General features: G+C 42.5%; 2 protein-coding genes across 2 annotated transcripts in view; both read right to left on the bottom strand.

Annotated features, from left to right (window-relative positions):
- LOC125289330 (spermatogenesis associated 6-like protein) overlaps positions 1-2,595 on the bottom strand; it is a 6,172-nt gene extending 3,577 nt beyond the window's left edge. The window contains exons 1-4 of the mRNA XM_048236083.1: positions 2,444-2,595; positions 1,810-1,947; positions 1,145-1,193; positions 202-243 (exon numbers count right to left, since the gene is read on the bottom strand). Coding sequence (XP_048092040.1) covers positions 202-243; positions 1,145-1,193; positions 1,810-1,947; positions 2,444-2,491 — 277 coding nt within the window. The 5' untranslated portion in view covers positions 2,492-2,595. The remainder of the gene's footprint in view (positions 1-201; positions 244-1,144; positions 1,194-1,809; positions 1,948-2,443) is intronic.
- A 6,144-nt stretch (positions 2,596-8,739) lies between these two features.
- trmt10a (tRNA methyltransferase 10A) overlaps positions 8,740-20,000 on the bottom strand; it is a 15,878-nt gene continuing 4,617 nt past the window's right edge. The window contains exons 4-8 of the mRNA XM_048236082.1: positions 19,502-19,645; positions 16,069-16,143; positions 12,149-12,298; positions 9,569-9,674; positions 8,740-9,319 (exon numbers count right to left, since the gene is read on the bottom strand). Of these exons, the coding sequence (XP_048092039.1) occupies positions 9,015-9,319; positions 9,569-9,674; positions 12,149-12,298; positions 16,069-16,143; positions 19,502-19,645 (780 nt within the window). The 3' untranslated portion in view covers positions 8,740-9,014. The remainder of the gene's footprint in view (positions 9,320-9,568; positions 9,675-12,148; positions 12,299-16,068; positions 16,144-19,501; positions 19,646-20,000) is intronic.

The following is a 20,000-nucleotide window of genomic DNA, read 5'->3' as shown; positions in this document are numbered from 1 at the left end:
ACACATACACAAAGAGACACACACACACACACACACACACACAAACACACACACACACACACACACACACACACACACACACACACACACAGACACACAAGTTGAGAGACACAAGGACACAAAGACTAGAGCCTAACAGGAAACATCCCCTCTAGAGTGAATGTGTGTGTGTGTGTGTGTTTGTGTGTGTTTTTTCTTTACCTGGGGGTGTCAGCTGAATCAGCTCCACTTTGGCTATCTCACCTGCAGATAATAATTGATGATAATATGATCACACATTACAGAACTATAATTTTTTCACCTGCACCTTATTACACATTACAGAATTATTATTTTCACCTGCACCTTATCTCACCTGCAGATTATCACACATTACAGAATTATTACAATTCTACTTTCTAAGAACTAAGAGCAAGACCGTAATCATACCCCCCACCACCACCACACTCACTCACTGTTGTGCAAAAGAATATGCTAAATGGTTAAATATCTGACAGAGAAAGAGGGTGTAGAGGGGAGATGATCTCAGTTACAGTAAGTGAAGTGAAACCTGATTTCAGAGAATTCCCAGCACTTGATTTAAACACTAACTCTCTCTTGAGCCATCGCTTACTTGGATGTGAAAGTTGCAGAGGCCATGGAATTCTAAAATCGCATTGGAAAAAACAGATGTACAGATTGGTCTTGTTTCTGAGAAATGACGCACTGCCTTCTCTCTCCAGCCTTCCCCTCCTGCAGCATTGGATCAGTGGTCTTTTGAAGTTTATTGTGTATTGTTTAGAGGACCCCCATTAGTTGGGGCATTAGTCCCAGCTACTCTTCCTGGGGTCCGACAGTTGAACTAGGGTAGTGCTTAACTACTAGGGTAGTGCTTATATAACTATTCAAACCAAAACAATCGCACCCAGGACTAAGCTATAGCACTTTTGAACTAGATTTGTTTTGCTCCTTTAATCACCACAAGCCACATTCTATCTGCCCTATTGGCAATGGCACTTATGTTCTATACCAATGCACTTATTTGTGTTCATATGATTATGGATATGTTTGACTCCATGGTTAGGGCCTTGTAGAGGAAAATAATCAACTGACCACATCAGCTTACAGTTCAGCTTACATCAGCTTACAGCTTACAGACACTTACTCTCGAGAACTTCAGCCAATGCTCCAGGGTCTGAGGCATGCCAGAAGACCTGATAACACACACACACACACAAACACACACACACACAGACACACACAGACACACACAGGAATCCATCAAAACTGGGTTAACTTAGCCTTCTACAAAGCCACATAGTTAAAATAGGATTCTCCAAGCATCATCCAGTAAAAACGGCCAAATCAGGTGCTTCACAGCGGTAGGGCGGCAGTCTAGCCTTGGAAAACGAAGAAGACAGACTGAAGCTTCCTACTGGTCGGAGATCGAACCAACAACCCTTCTGTTTCGAGCCTGAATCCCTAACCAGTAGACGACAGCTGCCCCACGAACTTGCAGTCTTTTCTTCTTTGCACAAAGAAAAGACTGCAAGTTAGAGTGTTGCAGCCTGTCTTCATTGCTTTAATAGTCCCACACAGTTAAATGAGTCATCATTACTTTAGAGAACATATGGATTAGATTCAGCTTTGCCAAGTGCAGAGTTATGTGTATGAGAGTAGGCCACAATGAGTAGGCCTATGAGCAGGGGTACAGTATACAGATCAGTTCTAGACTGCATAGACCATAGACTCTATAGCATAGAATGATGTACGAGATTCTGATGATGAGCTACTAAAAGTGTGGGCTTGTTTTTCTCAAATGAAACCCACTTTTTCAAACCTCATCTTCTCCCGTAACAATAACGGGAAGACGGCGGGTAGGCACTCGGACTGCCTGTACTGATTCATCAGACACACGCTCAGGTAGACGTCATCTTTAGCCTGCAGGTGCACCCCCGGACAAGTCACCTGTCAAAGGTGAAAACATAGCACAGAGCATGGCTGATGGTCCCGTCCGCTCGCATTTGACCAATTCTCGCTATTAGCAGGTGACAGATCAGAGTGTTAATTTGAGGCTATACGGGGAGTAGCCTAGGTTAATCCTGTGCTGTACTTCACAGAGATTAATGGTTACGTGATGCTTTTTTGTCGTTAGCAACACGTGTGCTACAAATGCAGCAAAGATTATCTGGATAATTGTAAATTATGCAAAAATAGCCAAAATTACTTAAATTAGCAATTTATCTGGAAAACAAACTCAATGAAAAGTGCATGGTCAATGGGTTGGTAAATAAACATCCACTCATTCCAGACGTGGAGATAGCCCTGTGGCAAAATGCATTTTGAGTTGATGAAGTTAGCACCCAAAAAACAGAAGTTTTAAAGAAAATGACAGCAGTCACCACAATATTTTTAACGCCGTTAATTGCTGGCTAGCAAACTTGACATTGAGAAATAGCCTTACCGCTCTGAGATTAAGTTCCACTACTACTTTCATGGCCTTCTGAGACATACTGGTTGCATTCAGCTATAGCTCTGATTATACTTTACATTTATGTTATGTTACGAGCCTGTAGTTTGCAAGCCTGTATCACAGTAGGCAAAGGCACCATCAGAGCTCAAAACTCCGGGTTAGCGTCACGTTGCCATGGCTTTGCACATTCCACAGACAAAACTTTCCGCGGGTTTAGGAGTCCAGGAAACATTCGTTCCGATGTGGAGATGGGTGACTATTTTTCTTCAATTTAAAAAGCAAAACAAAAATCAAAAATTGAAACTGAGTTAATGGAAATAGTAGGAAATTTGACTTTTTTCATTACATATATCTTAATCATACATAGCTATAGCTCTGGAAAAAAATAAGAGACCACTGCAAATTTGAATATGACCTTCAACTCATTCGAATATCACTCAGCAACCGTAGGAAGACATCAGAACAATGTGCAGTGGTCTCTTATTTTTTTTCCAGAGCTGTATATTAATAAAATACTGTAGAGGTAGCCTGTCTCTTGTAAGCTGGGTTGACCACAGTGGAGCCACTTTAAGCCTACCTAAACCCTTAGTAACTTACTTCCTGCCAGTGCACTGACAGAGGTGTTAAAAAACACAATCATTTCATTTTTTCCCTCTACAAGTTTATTTCATACTATCTTCCACTAGAGGGCGTAAGAGAAAACTACTGACACGGAATAACAGTGAACGCAGCAGGCCACCATAGAACTGCACTGAGAACTGAGAAGACCCACGGACACACGCACACACACATTTGACTCAACTTTGGGCAACATTATGCAGGCCACATTATGTCTTGGAGTTGCTAGTAAAAGTGTGTATCAGTAGGTGCAAAATTAAAATTCAAACATGTAATGGATGTCCATGGCGGAGCTCTGCTCAGCTGCTGCTGGGACTCGATGGGTTGTGCAAGCAGCAGCGCACTCTGGTTTTCCCATTAAGACTGAAAGCACCAGCCACAGCTCACTTCACTCTGGCACACACTCACTCAGTCAGTCAGTCATTCACTCACTCACTCTCTCACACACACACACACATCTGTAAAACACCGGGTAACACACTCTGTGTCAGCACACACTTACAGGGCAATATGTCCAAACACACAGCAAAGCGCTGTATTTAATTTGTGCTGCACCTCAAGCCTTGTCCATACAGCCACCAGCTTGTTGTCAACGCATTTCTTGTCAGGCCATTATTCCTAGTCTACCTGTTCAAGTGGAAGCATTTGATGGGTTAACTTACTTTCTATGTAGTGCTACTCTGTGTGCTACTGTGTGTTTTGTTGGAGGTTCTGTGGAAAATTGTGTAAAAGGCTTAGCTTGACCTAGGTCAGCAGGCTATCGCCTTGGACCATGGAGAGTTTTAGGGTGTGCAAGTGAGTTTATGCTGTGTAGTCATCTTTTTTTGGTGGTCTTGGTCCTTTGTAAAATAGAAACTTTTTTTTTATTTTGCCCTCTGTGTGGGCTTGTTGAATGACCAGTAGCTGTCTGAAATGACCAAAACAAAACAAAAAAAACTCACAACAGCATTGGTGTTTTTCAGAACTTGCATTGAATTTGTGACATGATTGACATAAATGTTTTTAGCATGTATTCAACATTAGTCGGGAGTACTAAAATTCAAGATCATTGCACTTTGTTTCAGCCACCTCAAGACAGTCAATCAAGATTCCTGTTAGGGAAAAATAATCTTCATGGCCATTCTTCATGACATTGCAGTATGTTGTCATTTGTGCTCTCATCAGTGTATTATTGCAATTCTTTTATACAGACACAATAATTTTTACTGTATCAAATTAACTTGCAACATTGTACCATAAACCCTGGAAGCTAACCCTGGGGAAGGCTACGCAAAGCAAGCACAAACAGGGCCGAATTGAAAACAGGCCAAGGAGTGCCTTAAAAAACAGGCCCCACAGTCTGTGTGTCTGGAGAGGAGTGTGTACCTGCAGGCGGTGTGTGTGTTGTAGTGGTCCAGACCGCCCTGCAGACGGTCCACATGTTGTAGTGGTCTAAACCTGCCCTGCAGACGGTCCGCATGTTGTAGTGGTCTAAACCTGCCCCGCAGGGAAAAATAATCTTCATGGCCATTCTTCATGACATTTGCAGTATGTTGTCATTTGTGCTCTCATCAGTGTATTATTGCAATTCTTTTATACAGACACAATAATTCTTTACTGTATCAAATTAACTTGCAACATTGTACCATAACGGTAACCCTGGGGAAGCTACTGTGGAGTTACAGCAAGCACAAACTCAGGCCGAATTGAAGCAACTCAAGGAGTGCCTTAAAAACAGGCCCCACAGTCTCTGTGTCTGAGAGTGTGTGTACTGTATGTGTGTGTGTGTGTGTTGTGAAAGACCGTGCTCTGCAGACGGTCCACATGTTGTAGTGGTCTAAACCTGCCCTGCAGACGGTCCGCATGTTGTAGTGGTCTAAACCTGCCCTGCAGACGGTCCGCATGTTTTAGTAGGGTTGTGCCGATGGCAGAGGTGGAAAAAGTATGAAAATATTGTACTCAAGTAAAAGTACCAATACCTTGATGAAATATTACTCAAGTACAAGTTCAAATACCGATCTGAAAATGTACTCAAGTAAAAAGTAAAAAAGTAGTTCATTTAAAATGTACTTTAAGTAAAAGTTACTTAGTTACTTTTTTTTTTTTTGGGGGTGGGTACCAGAACAACCAGTTTTACCAAAGACTTTCTAATGAGGAGATACAACACTCAAAAAATCCTCCATAGTAAGTATGGGGTCATAGTAATGTATGGGGCCAAACGCCAATATGGCAGTTGTCTACACATCATATGTCTACACATATCACAACCCTTCCAAGGCAAAAAACGTCGACATGTGACATTGAGCCAATCATGTGTGTGTTGTAAAATACACTGAGCCAATCATGTGGTGTGCTGTGAAGACATCGTGCCAAATCATCTGTTGTGATCTCGCTGCTGGAGCAAGATTGGTGTAGTGAAGCCTTACGCCACGCATTTCTGCTGAAATAGATGCACGATAAGTGTTGCAATATGGCACGAGGGTCAGCGGAGTTCTCCTTTAAGTTTGAGCAGTAGTTGATTTTCAAAGTTAGTTGCACTCATCCTTGGGTCGCTTTGCAGTGAACCATAATCCAGCACAACTGAAAAGCCCCTCACAGGCAGCTGAGGCAGGCAGGCCAATATTGAGTTGCAGAGAGTTTTTTTTAAATTTGGAAACGAGCAGAAGGTTCAGCAGATTAAAGGGCGCTGTACTGGGGGGAAAGTGGGGCCCCAATGGAGGAGAGGGCACAACATTTTCACCAGGCATTAGTAATAACTCAGGTAATCCACACATAAAAAAATCCAAACAACTCCATAAGTAGAGTCATGTAATGAAGTGGAATAACAAAGGGGGAAAGTATTGAACACGCTAAGAAAAAGCATTAAGGCAAGGAAAGGGAAGGAACGAGCTGGAATCTGTATAGAGAGTAGTTATCCTTTCTATCTGTGCAAATTAATATAAGCTTGGTTAGTAGCCTAAATATTAATGGGCTAGGTTTTTCATTACCAAGGTGTCACACAAGAAACATTTCATGATGGATAAAAGCAAAAAAGCTCTCCCAAGACCTTTGCAACCTTATAGTTGCAAAACATACATATCAATGAAACTGGTTACAAATGCATTTCAAAACATCAGAATCTTCCAGTAAGCAGCATGGGGAGCCATTATCTGCAAGTGGAAGAAACATCACTGCATCATCAACCTGCCATGCACAGGATTCGCAATATTTCTGACCAGGGAGTCAGAAGGATAGTCAATTCCAAGAGCCAAGAACCACTGGAGAAAGCTCCAGAAAGACTTGAAGGCAGCCAATTCAATTAAATAGTTCTGGAAGTAACTAAAGATCAGGATTCACAAGAGGGACCCTGGAATCTGTTCAGAACAATGGGCCAAAATCACTAATAAGTTTTGTCATATAGGAAATGTCTTGAAGCTGCCTTTACAAACAAAGGCTTTTCCACAAAGTATTGAAGAAATTTCAGTAGGCACGAATACTTTTTTCCTGTGTCATTCCACTTTAACACATAAAACTCTTATGTTTGGATTTTTATATGTGTGTTAATATAATGTGTGGTGAAAATTTCGAATAGACTCACTGGAAGTTTAGGCTAGTTACTGAAAAAAAAAATTAAGCGCTCAATACTTATTTCCACCATATATTTATTTTACCTGAATATTTTAACTTCCAAATTAAATGTCAAAATGAATGTCAGACGAAATTTAAAGTTTGACTGACTGGATTTTGTATACAAAACATAGTGAAAACGGTGTAAGGTCACTCTCACTCTCCCTTGCTAAAGAGCTAAATGGTTTAGTCCGCCTGCACGATTCATAAGGTAGTCTATCTTTTGTTTATTTAGTTGAGCATCGCTAGTAGTGGACCGCTAATTGTTTTGTTGCTGGTGCAATGTCTTTCTCCAAGAAAGCCAAGTCAGGTTACTAAAAACAAAGGCCAAAACAGGAAAAAGAGAGACATCAAAATGAGGGGAAACAACAACTGCTAATAAACTTCTTTCCAAAGAAAGGTGAGCACAAACGTCAAAACACGAAATCCCATGGTGTTTGCTTAAATATCTCAGCAATCATTAGTGCTAAAATGAACTGAGACAACCCGATTGGAATAGTGGAAAATACACTTTCATAGGTTAGGCTAATCTGATGCATCTCGTGATCCAGCTCCATCACTTTCAGAAAGACTGCATGGCGCCAGCTTGATTCATGTGCTGTTGTAGGCTACACGCTGATCATTTTCACTAGGCTTGTGGTTTAGGGCGATTTTTTTTTTCTCCTTTCCGCTTTTAGTCAGTCTTAACTTTTTTTTTTTTTTTACTCAAGTAACGGATGGGATTTTTTGATGTAGCGAAGCACAATACTTCACTCAAAATGTAATCAAGTAAAATTTAAAATACCGATTTTATAAACTACTTAAAAAATACAAAATACACACAAAAACTACTCAATACAGTAACGTGAGTAAATGTATTTCGTTACTTTCCACCTCTGGCCGATGGACGATATCGTCCATCGTGATGTTATCGTGATGCCACGCCCCCACATGCCAGTCACTAATTCCTGCTGTAACAGGCTAAGACATAAAAAAAAAAACTTTCCCTGAAAATGAAATTGAGCCTACTTTAAAGGCTGTCAACCGAACAGTTATCACGTATTAGTCTACCATCTTGTAAAATAAAAGACTTATTAGTCTACCCTCTTATTCAAATAATTCCTGACTGTGACGTGAATGTGTAGCCTAATTGTCTTTTTGTAGCCTACATGTCTCGCAGTATAGCCTACATTGGACGTAATAGGTAGCCTAATGTTTTAGCAGAAAATATAGTTTTATTAGGCTACGACTAGGACATTCTAGCTCAAATATTTTTGCAAGGCTACAGCGAGCGCCAAATACGTCCTTCTCCTCTGTGTTAAAATAAACCATTTCTTTCGTTAATTATAGGATCAGAAGGTAGCCTATTCGTCTTTCACTGTAAGGCTTGTATTTCATGCATTTAGCAAAAGTCCCAGACAGCAGCGGAGTGGTAATCGGGATTCGTTATTTGTAAAAGTGTTTGTACTTCGCCAGCCTATATATAGCCTGGACTGCGTGATCGCAGCCCTTTACTTTCACTTCCCGCCGCCCTCATATCAGCATAGCCGGTAGCCTGATAACGTGGGATGCTGCATCGTACTAAGATTTTAAATGAGTGACCACGATAGTAGTCTTAAGTATTTTGGCGACATCGCCCAACCCTATTTTAGCGCTTGTGAAGCCTCGGGACACGAGGGGAGGTGAGGAGGTCAGAGGTCACAGAGAAAGCAGACCCTAGCAACTCCGAGTCACCTGACAACCTGCCACCATAGCAGCCTGCGCAGCACATGGTCTGGTCATCAGTCATCGGGGTGGCCAGATCAAGAGGAGCACACCAAGAGGAGCATACCAACACACACCCCTGCACTGGGTGGAGCATACCAACACACACCCCTGCACTGGGTGGAGCATACCAACACACCCCTGCACTGGGTGGAGCATACCAACACACACCCCTGCACTGGGTGAAGCATACCAACACACACCCCTGCAGTCCTGCATAGGTTTCAATGTATAGAACACAGGGAAACTCCAGGATGTAATGTTATTGGGCTACCTGCTGTGACATCACTGTTTCTTGGCAGAGAGCAAAGGTGAACAGACACATCTGTGCGTGAGAAGAATTAATTGAAAATGTCTATTTTTAATGAGAAATCAAATAAAAACATGTCAATGAAAACATAGTTCACCACAAGTTTCTTTACTTAATGTAAGTAAGTAAGCCTGAAGACCTAAATGCAATCCAAAAACAAGAGCATGAGCTGAAACTACAGGACCACCACGCGACAGGACCACCACGCTCCCCTGTGAGACACCAGGCAACTTAAAAACTTATCAAGCCTCAAAGGCTTCATCTTCACCAATAAACTGAAAAACAACAAATGAACAGTCATTTGGTCTAGGCAGCAGTCTGTTCCTGAGGCTTGTCTTCTGATTGGCTGACCGAGGTGTCCGTCTTTTTCTGTTTGCCATCTGATTGGTCCTGGGTGTCTCCACCCTCCTGCTTGATTGGTTCTGCTGACTCGGAGTGTCCATCAGAGCTGCCTTGCTCTTCATCCTGGTCTGTGTGCTTAGGGGGTGAGTCTTCATCACTGTCTGGCTCCTCCCCTTCGACAGGAACCGCCCCCTTCCGTTGGGGGAGGACTGTAAAGAAGGCCTCTCGCCAGTCCCTCTTCTCCAGGTACGCCAGCATGATCTCAAATACTACAAACACACACACACACACACACACACCATGTAAAAAACTGCACAGACATGCATGATACACTCACTCAACCTTTGTTTATGTTTGTTTATCTCTCTCATTATGAAAATACATCAAATATATACAATATACAAAATATATGTAATTTATAAACAATCAGAAATATTGTTCTAAAAGTTTCAAAGTTGAAAATGTGTGTGTGTGTGTGAGAGAGTGTGTGTGTGCGTGCGTGTGTGCGTGTGTCTCACCATGGTTGACAGCGAGTACTTTGCGACTGTTCATCTTGACAAAGTCCCCCAATGGGAGCTGAGCGTGGTCAATTCCAAGCTCCTGAGCACGCTCAAATGTGATTCCCTGCAACACACACACACTTGCATGAAATGCCTATTCTCAGAATGATTCTTAAATGGTTCAAATCTGCCGTCTCATACTATTCGGTTGTCCGACGTCACGGGTCCAACAGCTTTTTTGTCAAAACACATTTACCAGCGCAGCCAGCCGGTTTTCGCAACTTGTAAACCCTGTCACCATCACCTCCGTTTCAGTGAGAGTTTTCGCAACTTGTAAACCCGGTCACCATCACCTCTGTTTCAGTGAGAGTGAAACAAAATGGCTTAACTTTAATAGAGTAATTACTGTAGCTGTGGAGCCAGATGATATAATCTAGGGTAACATGCAGGATTCCGCGGGAAATAGGATGAGGCAACAATTGAGTAGTAGAATGAGCATTTTCTGAAACGCTGCTCTGAATAGAGGAAAAAAATGCTTATTTTACTGTCTATGGAGAAAACAGGAGTGGCTCTGAAGGCTTATTTTACTGTCTATGGAGAAAACAGGAGTGGCTCTGAATAGAGGAAAAAAATGCTTATTTTACTGTCTATGGAGAAAACAGGAGTGGCTCTGAAGGCTTATTTTACTGTCTATGGAGAAAACAGGAGTGGCTCTGAAGGCTTATTTTACTGTCTATGGAGAAAAACAGGAGTGGCTCTGAATGAAAAAAATGCTTATTTTACTGTCTATGGAGAAAACAGGAGTGGCTCTGAAGGCTTATTTTACTGTCTATGGAGAAAACAGGAGTGGCTCTGAATAGGGAAAAAATGCTTATTTTACTGTCTATGGAGAAAACAGGAGTGGCTCTGAAGGCTTATTTTACTGTCTATGGAGAAAACAGGAGTGGCTCTGAAGGCTTATTTTACTGTCTATGGAGAAAACAGGAGTGGCTCTGAAGGCTTATTTTACTGTCTATGGAGAAAACAGGTTGTGGCTCTGAAGTTTATTTTACTGTCTATGGAGAAAACAGGAGTGGCTCTTTAGGCTTATTTTACTGTCTATGGAGAAAAACAGGAGTGGCTCTGAAGGCTTATTTTACTGTCTATGGAGAAAACAGGAGTGGCTCTGAAGGCTTATTTTACTGTCTATGGAGAAAAACAGGAGTGGCTCTGAAGGCTTATTTTACTGTCTATGGAGAAAAGAGGAGTGGCTCTTATCTCTTATTTTGGTGTCTATGGAGAAAACAGGAGTGGCTCTGAAGGCTTATTTATATATCTCTGGTTGTGGTAGTCTCTGTTTATCTCTGGTTGTGGTAGTCTTAGACCTTCTGCTGTTTATCTCTGGTTGTGGTAGTCTCTGTTTATCTCTGGTTGTGGTAGTCTTAGACCTTCTGCTGTTTATCTCTGGTTGTGGTAGTCTCTGTTTATCTCTGGTTGTGGTAGTCTTAGACCTTCTGCTGTTTATCTCTGGTTGTGGTAGTCTCTGTTTATCTCTGGTTGTGGTAGTCTTAGACCTTCTGCTGTTTATCTCTGGTTGTGGTAGTCTCTGTTTATCTCTGGTTGTGGTAGTCTTAGACCTTCTGCTGTTTATCTCTGGTTGTGGTAGTCTCTGTTTATCTCTGGTTGTGGTAGTCTTAGACCTTCTGCTGTTTATCTCTGGTTGTGGTAGTCTCTGTTTATCTCTGGTTGTGGTAGTCTTAGACCTTCTGCTGTTTATCTCTGGTTGTGGTAGTCTCTGTTTATCTCTGGTTGTGGTAGTCTTAGACCTTCTGCTGTTTATCTCTGGTTGTGGTAGTCTCTGTTTATCTCTGGTTGTGGTAGTCTTAGACCTTCTGCTGTTTATCTCTGGTTGTGGTAGTCTCTGTTTATCTCTGGTTGTGGTAGTCTTAGACCTTCTGCTGTTTATCTCTGGTTGTGGTAGTCTTAGACCTTCTGCTGTTTATCTCTGGTTGTGGTAGTCTTAGACCTTCTACTTTTTATCTCTGGTTGTGGTAGTCTTAGACCTTCTGCTGTTTATCTCTGGTTGTGGTAGTCTCTGTTTATCTCTGGTTGTGGTAGTCTTAGACCTTCTGCTGTTTATCTCTGGTTGTGGTAGTCTTAGACCTTCTACTTTTTATCTCTGGTTGTGGTAGTCTTAGACCTTCTGCTTTTTATCTCTGGTTGTAGTAGTCTTAGACCTTCTACTTTTTATCTCTGGTTGTGGTAGTCTTAGACCTTTTGCATTTTATCTCTGGTTGTGGTAGTCTCTGTTTATCTCTGGTTGTGGTAGTCTTAAACCTTCTGCTGGCTGTATGTGCCGTTGTGTTAGTGTCTGACGCTTATCTGGTTATATCTAGGTGTGCTGACCTGGTTGTGCTTAGCATGGTTAAGGTTGTGTGTGTGACGTGAGTGTGTGAGTGTGTGTGTGAGTGTATGCGTGTGTGTGTGTGCGTGCATGTGTGTGTGTGTGCGCACAAGTGTGTGCGTGTGTGTGGTGCGCGTGTGTGCGTGTGCATGTGTGTGTGTGTGCGCGCAAGTGTGTGCGTGTGTGTGGTGTGTGTGTGTGTGTGTGTCTCTGACCTTGTGATGGTTGTGATCCACGAGGCCTCCGATGACGTAAGCTTTAGACTCGTCCAGCTCCTTGAGCACGTTGGACGAGTCCGAGGTCAGGTAGACCAGGTCTTCCTTACGCATCACTTCCTGGAAGTGCTCGAGCTTCACACTGATGTCCTGGGAGGGGGCATATATGTCATCTTCTCCTCTAGCCAACACCTACTCTGCAAAAACTGCTAATCTCATCAAATCTCACCAAGTTTTATTAATCTTACATCAAGATCAAGAAATCTAGTTGGTATTCTTTTCAGTATAGACACTTACCTAGCGCTTTCTCATACACTTTCTCATCATCAAATTATTTGGCTTAATCTAAAGAGTTTGACTTATTTTAAGATGAAAACAAGCAAATTTGCCTGCCAGTGTATTTTAAGCAAATTTGTCTTGATAAGACTCCTTAAAATAAGTCTTCTTAAATTAAGTCCAAATGATCTTTCGAGAGAGCGCTTCACACTAAAAACAATACCAAATTGATTTTCGGTCTTAAAGGTCCAGTATGTAGGAAATAATGGAAAATAAACTGTAACCATTCAGAAAATGATCACCATATGTTGTCAGAGAGTAAGGAAATACGATGAATTGACGTAATGGCTTATTTGACAACATTACTCTAACCCGTAAAACCCATGAAAAAAATGAGTAACGGGGCGGAATCTCTTGGAATTTTCATTTATGTTTTGAACGATTCATTCTAGAATAGCGTATTAATAATGGGCTAGCACGTCCTATTTGGGTTGTCAAATTAGCAAAGGCCAACTGTCAACAGCTGTCAGTTGTAGTCATGAACGCCTACGAGAGGCAGGCAAATTTACAAAATTAAAACAAGAAACAAATTAAGTGGACATCGGAGGAGCTTCCTGATATGGTGACGTCTTCGTCAAACGAAGAATATCAAGTCTGACGCAGAGCTGGCCATATTTCTCCACAACAGGTAGCCTATGCTAAACTTCATCTGCATCGCTAACTTCAGCTACATATGTTACGTTGGTTAGAGAGGTATTTTTTGTTTTCACTGTTTCCGTAATGTGTAGCTGGGTCATGGTTGGAGAAACATTAAAGCAGCTGCAGGTCAACTAACGTTAGCTAAGTCTTCATTACATCTGGCAACCCAGAAGAGGCTCGCGTCTGGTAGTCTTGAGAACTCACCAGTGTTTTGATTTTGGCCTACAGAACGTTCGGTAACAATCCTACAAATCGCACCTTTAATATAAGATTAATAACATTTGGTTAGATTTATTTATTGCAGTGTACACTTAATCCGCCTCTGTCCGTGACACACAACCGTGGTGTCCATGGTTACGCATCGCCCCCGAGGGGCCGGGTATCGCACCGCAGCTGTAAGTGTCACAGTGAAGCGTAACCATGGACACCACGGTTGTGTGTCACGGACAGAGGCGGTGCCAAACGGCATCAATGCTGCCCATTAATTAACACATTATGACATCACAGAGCGGATAATGCTCCGGAACGTGTGAAGTGGAGAAAAACACCTGGCGACGCAAAAACACTCGGAACAGGGCCATCAGATCCGGTTCCACCGGGCCATCAGATCCGGACCCAGAGGGATTACTACAAGTACTGAGCAGGTCGAGCTTAACGAGGGAAAGCCCAGGGTGCTTTACAAGGGAAAGCCCAGGGTGACATTGAGAAGGTCAAACCCCTGACCACATGAAACGCTCAGCACTGCCACTGACACACTACACGGCCCACAACGCGCTCATTATCAATCACCTGCACAACATGCTACAGCTGCTGCAGAAGGGCTACACTGTTATGTGGCTACTGGTCTACACGAGGCCCTGTCCACATTAAGCTGCTGGTCTACACGAGGCCCTGTCCACATTAAGCTACTGGTATACACGAGGCCCTGTCCACATTAAGCTGCTGGTCTACACGAGGCCCTGTCCACATTAAGCTGCTGGTCTGTTAAGCTGCTGGTCTACACGAGGCCCTGTCCACATTAAGCCGCGTAAATAACAATTATTATTACTCTATTTCGCCCTGCCGTCCACATTAAACAGCGTATTCCCACACCGAAAACAATACTTTCTGAAAGCAATCTAATGTGAAACTGGCGTAGTAATGTGTACACAGGGTGAAGAGAGATTCAGAGACGCTGACGAGCAGTTACCATGCCACTGATGAGCAGTACAGTTACCATGCCACTGATGAGCAGTAGTTACCATGCCACTGATGAGCAGTACAGTTACCATGCCACTGATGAAAGTGAAATCACCAACAACAAAATGGCATTTCAGTGTTCTAGTGTGGATGCAAAACTTTTGAAAAACTTTACATAAGCGACAATGTAGACAGAGATCGTTTTCACTTCAACTATGCATATTTCTACTGAGCCATTGCTCATGGGCCAAAATAGACATGATGCTGATAAGAAGTAATCAGGGCCTGTATTCAAAAAGAATTTTAAGTAGCTCCTAACTGGCGAATTTAGGAGAAACTCCTAAAAATAATGGCCGTGTCACTCTTAAGTTTAGGACTCCTAATATTTTTGACTAAGAGTAATTCACAAAGCATTTTAGCCCTAAAAGTAGCACCTAAGTCTGGGACAGCTTAAAAGAAGTCGAGAGGACTCCTTACTCACTAAGACCTATTCACAAACCGATTTTGTGGCATTTCACGTTGCGATGTTTTGAAATGCGTATGCGGCTACAGGAGCTTCCAATCGCGAGGGAACAATTGTGCATTGTAGGCATAACTAAGGGATGCAATAACGCCACACACAACAACCAAAACTACTCATTGTCAACATGTAAACTAAATGTAACATTTCATTGTGAATCAAATTGAAATTTTCTTTGCAAACGTAGGCATATGGTGACGGATTCATTTAAAAATGTTGCAAAGATACTGCATCAATCCGTATGTTTCATTAGGCCACTAGGTCATTTGCTTTGCCTTCCTCTTTATTCATTTAGGCCTTTTTATTCAGTTCAGTTTATTCATCATCTTCCGTCCTTCACACTACTTGTGTAGCGCACATTCTCAGACCTGTCACTCATCATCATAGGGGAGGTGTTTGGAATCATTCCCGCGTTACAATCATCAGCCAATCAAGGTGGTCACTTCAGTCAAGCTCGTGCATGAGTAATGACGTCATCCATAGCAACGAAGACTCACTCTAAGTTTAGGAGTTGTCATTTTTCCTTACTAAGAGTAGGTCTGAAAGGCTTTGTGAATAACTTTTAAGAGAAAACTCCTAGCTAAAATCGTTTAATGCGATTTAGGAGTACTCCTAGTGGTAAGAAGAAATGCTTTGTGAATACGGGCCCAGAACACTAATGCACCCTATGTTGTCCATGTACTACTAACCGTTTCAAAGTGCTAGAGTGTGCTCGGAGCAACAGTTTAAGAGTACATCCCGGGTATGAGCTTCTCAGTTGTAAGAAGATGTCACGGTTGTGTTGGGGGTCAGTTCAGTAAGGCCATCATGTGACGATGGGGTCATGCCTATATGTCTATATGTTTTAGTGTATAGGGGTCATGTCTATATGCCTATATGTTTTAGTGTATAGTGTATAGGGGTCATGTCTATATGTTTTAGTGTATAGGGGTCATGCTTATATGTTTTAGTGTATAGGGGTCATGCCTATATGTCTATATGTTTTAGTGTATAGGGGTCATGCCTATATGTTTTAGTGTATAGGGGTCACGCCTATGTGTCGGTCTCGTACCTTCCAGTTGACCCAGCCTATATGTTTTAGTGTATAGGGGTCATGCCTATGTGTCGGTCTCGTACCTTCCAGTTGACCCAGCCTATATGTTTTAGTGTATAGGGGTCATGCCTATGTGTCGGTCTCGTACCTTCCAGTTGACCCAGCCTATATGTTTTAGTGTATAGGGGTCATGCCTATGTGTCGGTCTCGTACCTTCCAGTTGACCCAGCCGCTATCCCGCTCGTCCATATTCTGCTTCAGCTGTCCTCCGAGACTGGTCAGGTAGAACTGTAAACACACACACACACAGGTAGAACTGTAAACACACACACAAGGTAGAACTGTAAACACACACAGGTAGAACTGTAAACACACACACACAGGTAGAACTGTAAACACACACACACACCGGTAGAACTGTAAGCACACACACACACACACACACACACACACACACAGGTAGAACTGTAAACACACACACACAGGTAGAACTGTAAATACACACACAGGTAGAACTATAAACACACACACACAGAAACAGGTAGAACTGTAATCACACACACAGGTCCATGACGGCTCCCTCTCACACCTGGATGGCGCAGATGTGTACGGAATACAATATTAAATTTACTTTATTAAAGGAATACGCCACCCTTTATTAAACTTACTTCATAGGCCCCCCAGGATCTGTGTGTGTGACCTTGCATTTTTGTCCTACCATCGCAAATCATCCTCAAATTTGATCAATCATCATATAGTTCCCTGAGAAATGTCACCAACTAAATATCACCATCTGGTGGAGTGCAGCAGAGTGAATAGTCTTTATTATTAGTTTTGAGCAGAGTGAATAGTCTTTATTAGTTTTGAGCAGAGTGAATAGTCTTAATTGGTTTGAGCAGAGTGAATAGTCTTTAGTATTAGTTTTGAGCAAAGTGAATAGTCTTTATTATTAGCTTTGAGCAAAGGGAATAATCTTTGAGCAGAGTGAATAGTCTTTGAGCAGAGTGAATCGTCTTTATTATTAGTTTTGAGCAGAGTGAATAGTCTTAATTATTAGCTTTGAGCAAAGGGATTAGTCTTTGAGCAGAGTGAATAGTTTTTGAGCAGAGTAAATAGTCTTTATTATTAGTTTGATCAGAGTGAATAGTCTTTTAGCAGAGTGAATAGTCTTTAATATTAGTTTTGAGCAGAGTGAATAGTCTTTATTATTAGTTTTGAGCAGAGTCGCAGTCAGCAGCACAATGCTTTCTATCCTGTTTGGAAGACGCAGCAGCCCTAGTTCAATAGAAATCATGGAGCGCTACGGCCACCACACCACCTGTCTGTACTGTGTACATCACACCACCTGTCCTGTGCACATCACACCACCTGTACTGTGCACATCACACCACCTGTACTGTGTACATCACACCACCTGTCCTGTGCACATCACACCACCTGTACTGTGCACATCACACCACCTGTCTGTACTGTGTACATCACACCACCTGTCTGTACTGTGCACATCACACCACCTGTCTGTACTGTGCACATCACACCACCTGTACTGTGCACATCACACCACCTGTCTGTGCACATCACACCACCTGTATATAATTTACTGTGTACATCACACCACCTGTACTGTGCACATCACACCACCTGTACTGTGTACATCACATCACCTGTACTGTGCACATCACACCACCTGTACTGTGCACATCACACCACCTGTACTGTGTACATCACATCACCTGTACTGTGCATTATCCCACCCACCTGTCTGTACTGTGCTGTGTACATCACACCCCACCTGTACTTACTGTGCACATCCACATCACCTGTACTGTGCACATCACACCACCTGTACTGTGTACATCCCATCACCTGTACTGTGCACATCACACCACCTGTCTGTACTGTGTACATCACACCACCTGTACTGTGCACATCACACCACCTGTATATAATGTACTGTGCACATCACACCACCTGTATATAATGTACTGTGTACATCACACCACCTGTACTGTGTACATCACATCACCTGTACTGTGCACATCACACCACCTGTCTGTACTGTGTACATCACACCACCTGTACTGTGCACATCACACCACCTGTATATACAGTGATGGCCAAAAGTGTTGGCACCCATGCTAAAGTTGACTGAAAAGAGGAATATAAAATCATCTTTTGGAAATTGATCTTAATGCCTTAAGTGAAAATGAGGAAATATCTAAACTTTAAGGACACCGATTTTTCTTAGTGAATGAATAGTGATCATAAATAAATAAATAAATGTTCTTCCTTAAAATAATATATTCCCCTCTATGTTAAATAAGAGACAGGCAGACTTTATTTTAAAGGCCAGTTATTTCATGGATCTAGAATACTTGCATCCTGATAAAGTTAGCTTGGCCTTTGGAATTAAAATAGCCCCACATCATCACATACCCTTCACCATACCTAGAGATTGGCATGGGTGTTATTTCAGTTAGCCTATTAGCTGGTTTGATTTGCATTGAGCTCAATGAGCATCACACCACCTGTACTGTGTACATCACACCACCTGTACTGTGTACATCACACCACCTGTCTGTACTGTGTACATCACACCACCTGTACTGTGTACATCACACCACCTGTACTGTGCACATCACACCACCTGTATATAATGTACTGTGTACATCACACCACCTGTACTGTGTACATCACACCACCTGTACTGTGCACATCACACCACCTGTATATAATGTACTGTGTATATCACACCACCTGTACTGTGCACATCACACCACCTGTACTGTGCACATCACACCACCTGTACTGTGCACATCACACCACCTGTACTGTGTACATCACACCACCTGTACTGTGCACATCACACCACCTGTACTGTGCACATCACACCACCTGTACTGTGTACATCACACCACCTGTCTATACTGTACTGTGCACATCACACCACTTGCACTGTGTATATCACACCACCTGTACTGTGTACATCACACCACCTGTACTGTGCACATCACACCACCTGTACTGTGCACATCACACCACCTGTACTGTGCACATCACACTACCTGTCTGTACTGTGTACATCACACCACCTGTACTGTGCACATCACACCACCTGTCTGTACTGTGTACATCACACCACCTGTACTGTGCACATCACACCACCTGTCTGTACTGTGTACATCACACCACCTGTACTGTGCACCACCTGTACTGTGTACATCACACCACCTGTACTGTGTACATCACACCACCTGTACTGTGCACATCACACCACCTGTCTATACTGTACTGTGCACATCACACCACCTGTGTATATCACACCACCTGTACTGTGTACATCACACCACCTGTACTGTGTACATCACACCACCTGTACTGTGTATATCACACCACCTGTCTGTACTGTGCACATCACACCACCTACTGTGCACATCACACCACCACACTTTTCTGCTTTTTTGCACTTCTGGTTAGACGCAAACTGCATTTCATTGTCTCTGTACTTGTACTCTGAACAATGACAAAGGAGAATCTAATCTAATCTAATCTAATCCAAGCGCTGTACAAAACAAACGTTTGAATAGGCCTGACTCATGATGATGTCATCACCTCAGTGGCTCATGATGATGATGTCAGAGCTCACCTGGACGGGGCGCGCCGCGCGTCTGTTCTCAGCATAACACCTCTGAATCTGCTTGTGGAGTTTCCTGACGTCCTGCAACACGCAAACACAAACAAGTGTGTTCATGTGTGTATGAGGTGTGCACAGCATGTATGTGTGTGTGTGGTGTGTACTGCATGTAGGTGTGTGTGTGGTGGGTGATATGGACAAAAAATAATATTTCAATATTTTTTGTGATTTTGACGATAACGATAATTAGTCGATATCCTTTAAAAGAAATGTGCAAAGTCTGAGTTACTTTACAGCTCATCATTTATGAATAGCATCAATACAATACTAACCAATAACCTAACCTGTGACTTTTTAACCAAATCAACCAATGCATTTTCACTCTATGACACATTTCCAATTCTGCCCCCACTTGTGTGTGTGGCAATGACATGGTCTAGCCAGCTACATTAGAGAAGATGAATAGGCCTGACAGTTTCCCAAGAGAATGTCTGAAGCTTAAGTTCCCTTC

Source organism: Alosa alosa, chromosome 24 (genome assembly GCF_017589495.1).
Source record: "Alosa alosa isolate M-15738 ecotype Scorff River chromosome 24, AALO_Geno_1.1, whole genome shotgun sequence".
NCBI classification, from domain to species: Eukaryota; Metazoa; Chordata; class Actinopteri; order Clupeiformes; family Clupeidae; genus Alosa; species Alosa alosa.
This window is presented reverse-complemented; position numbering and strand designations above follow the sequence as displayed.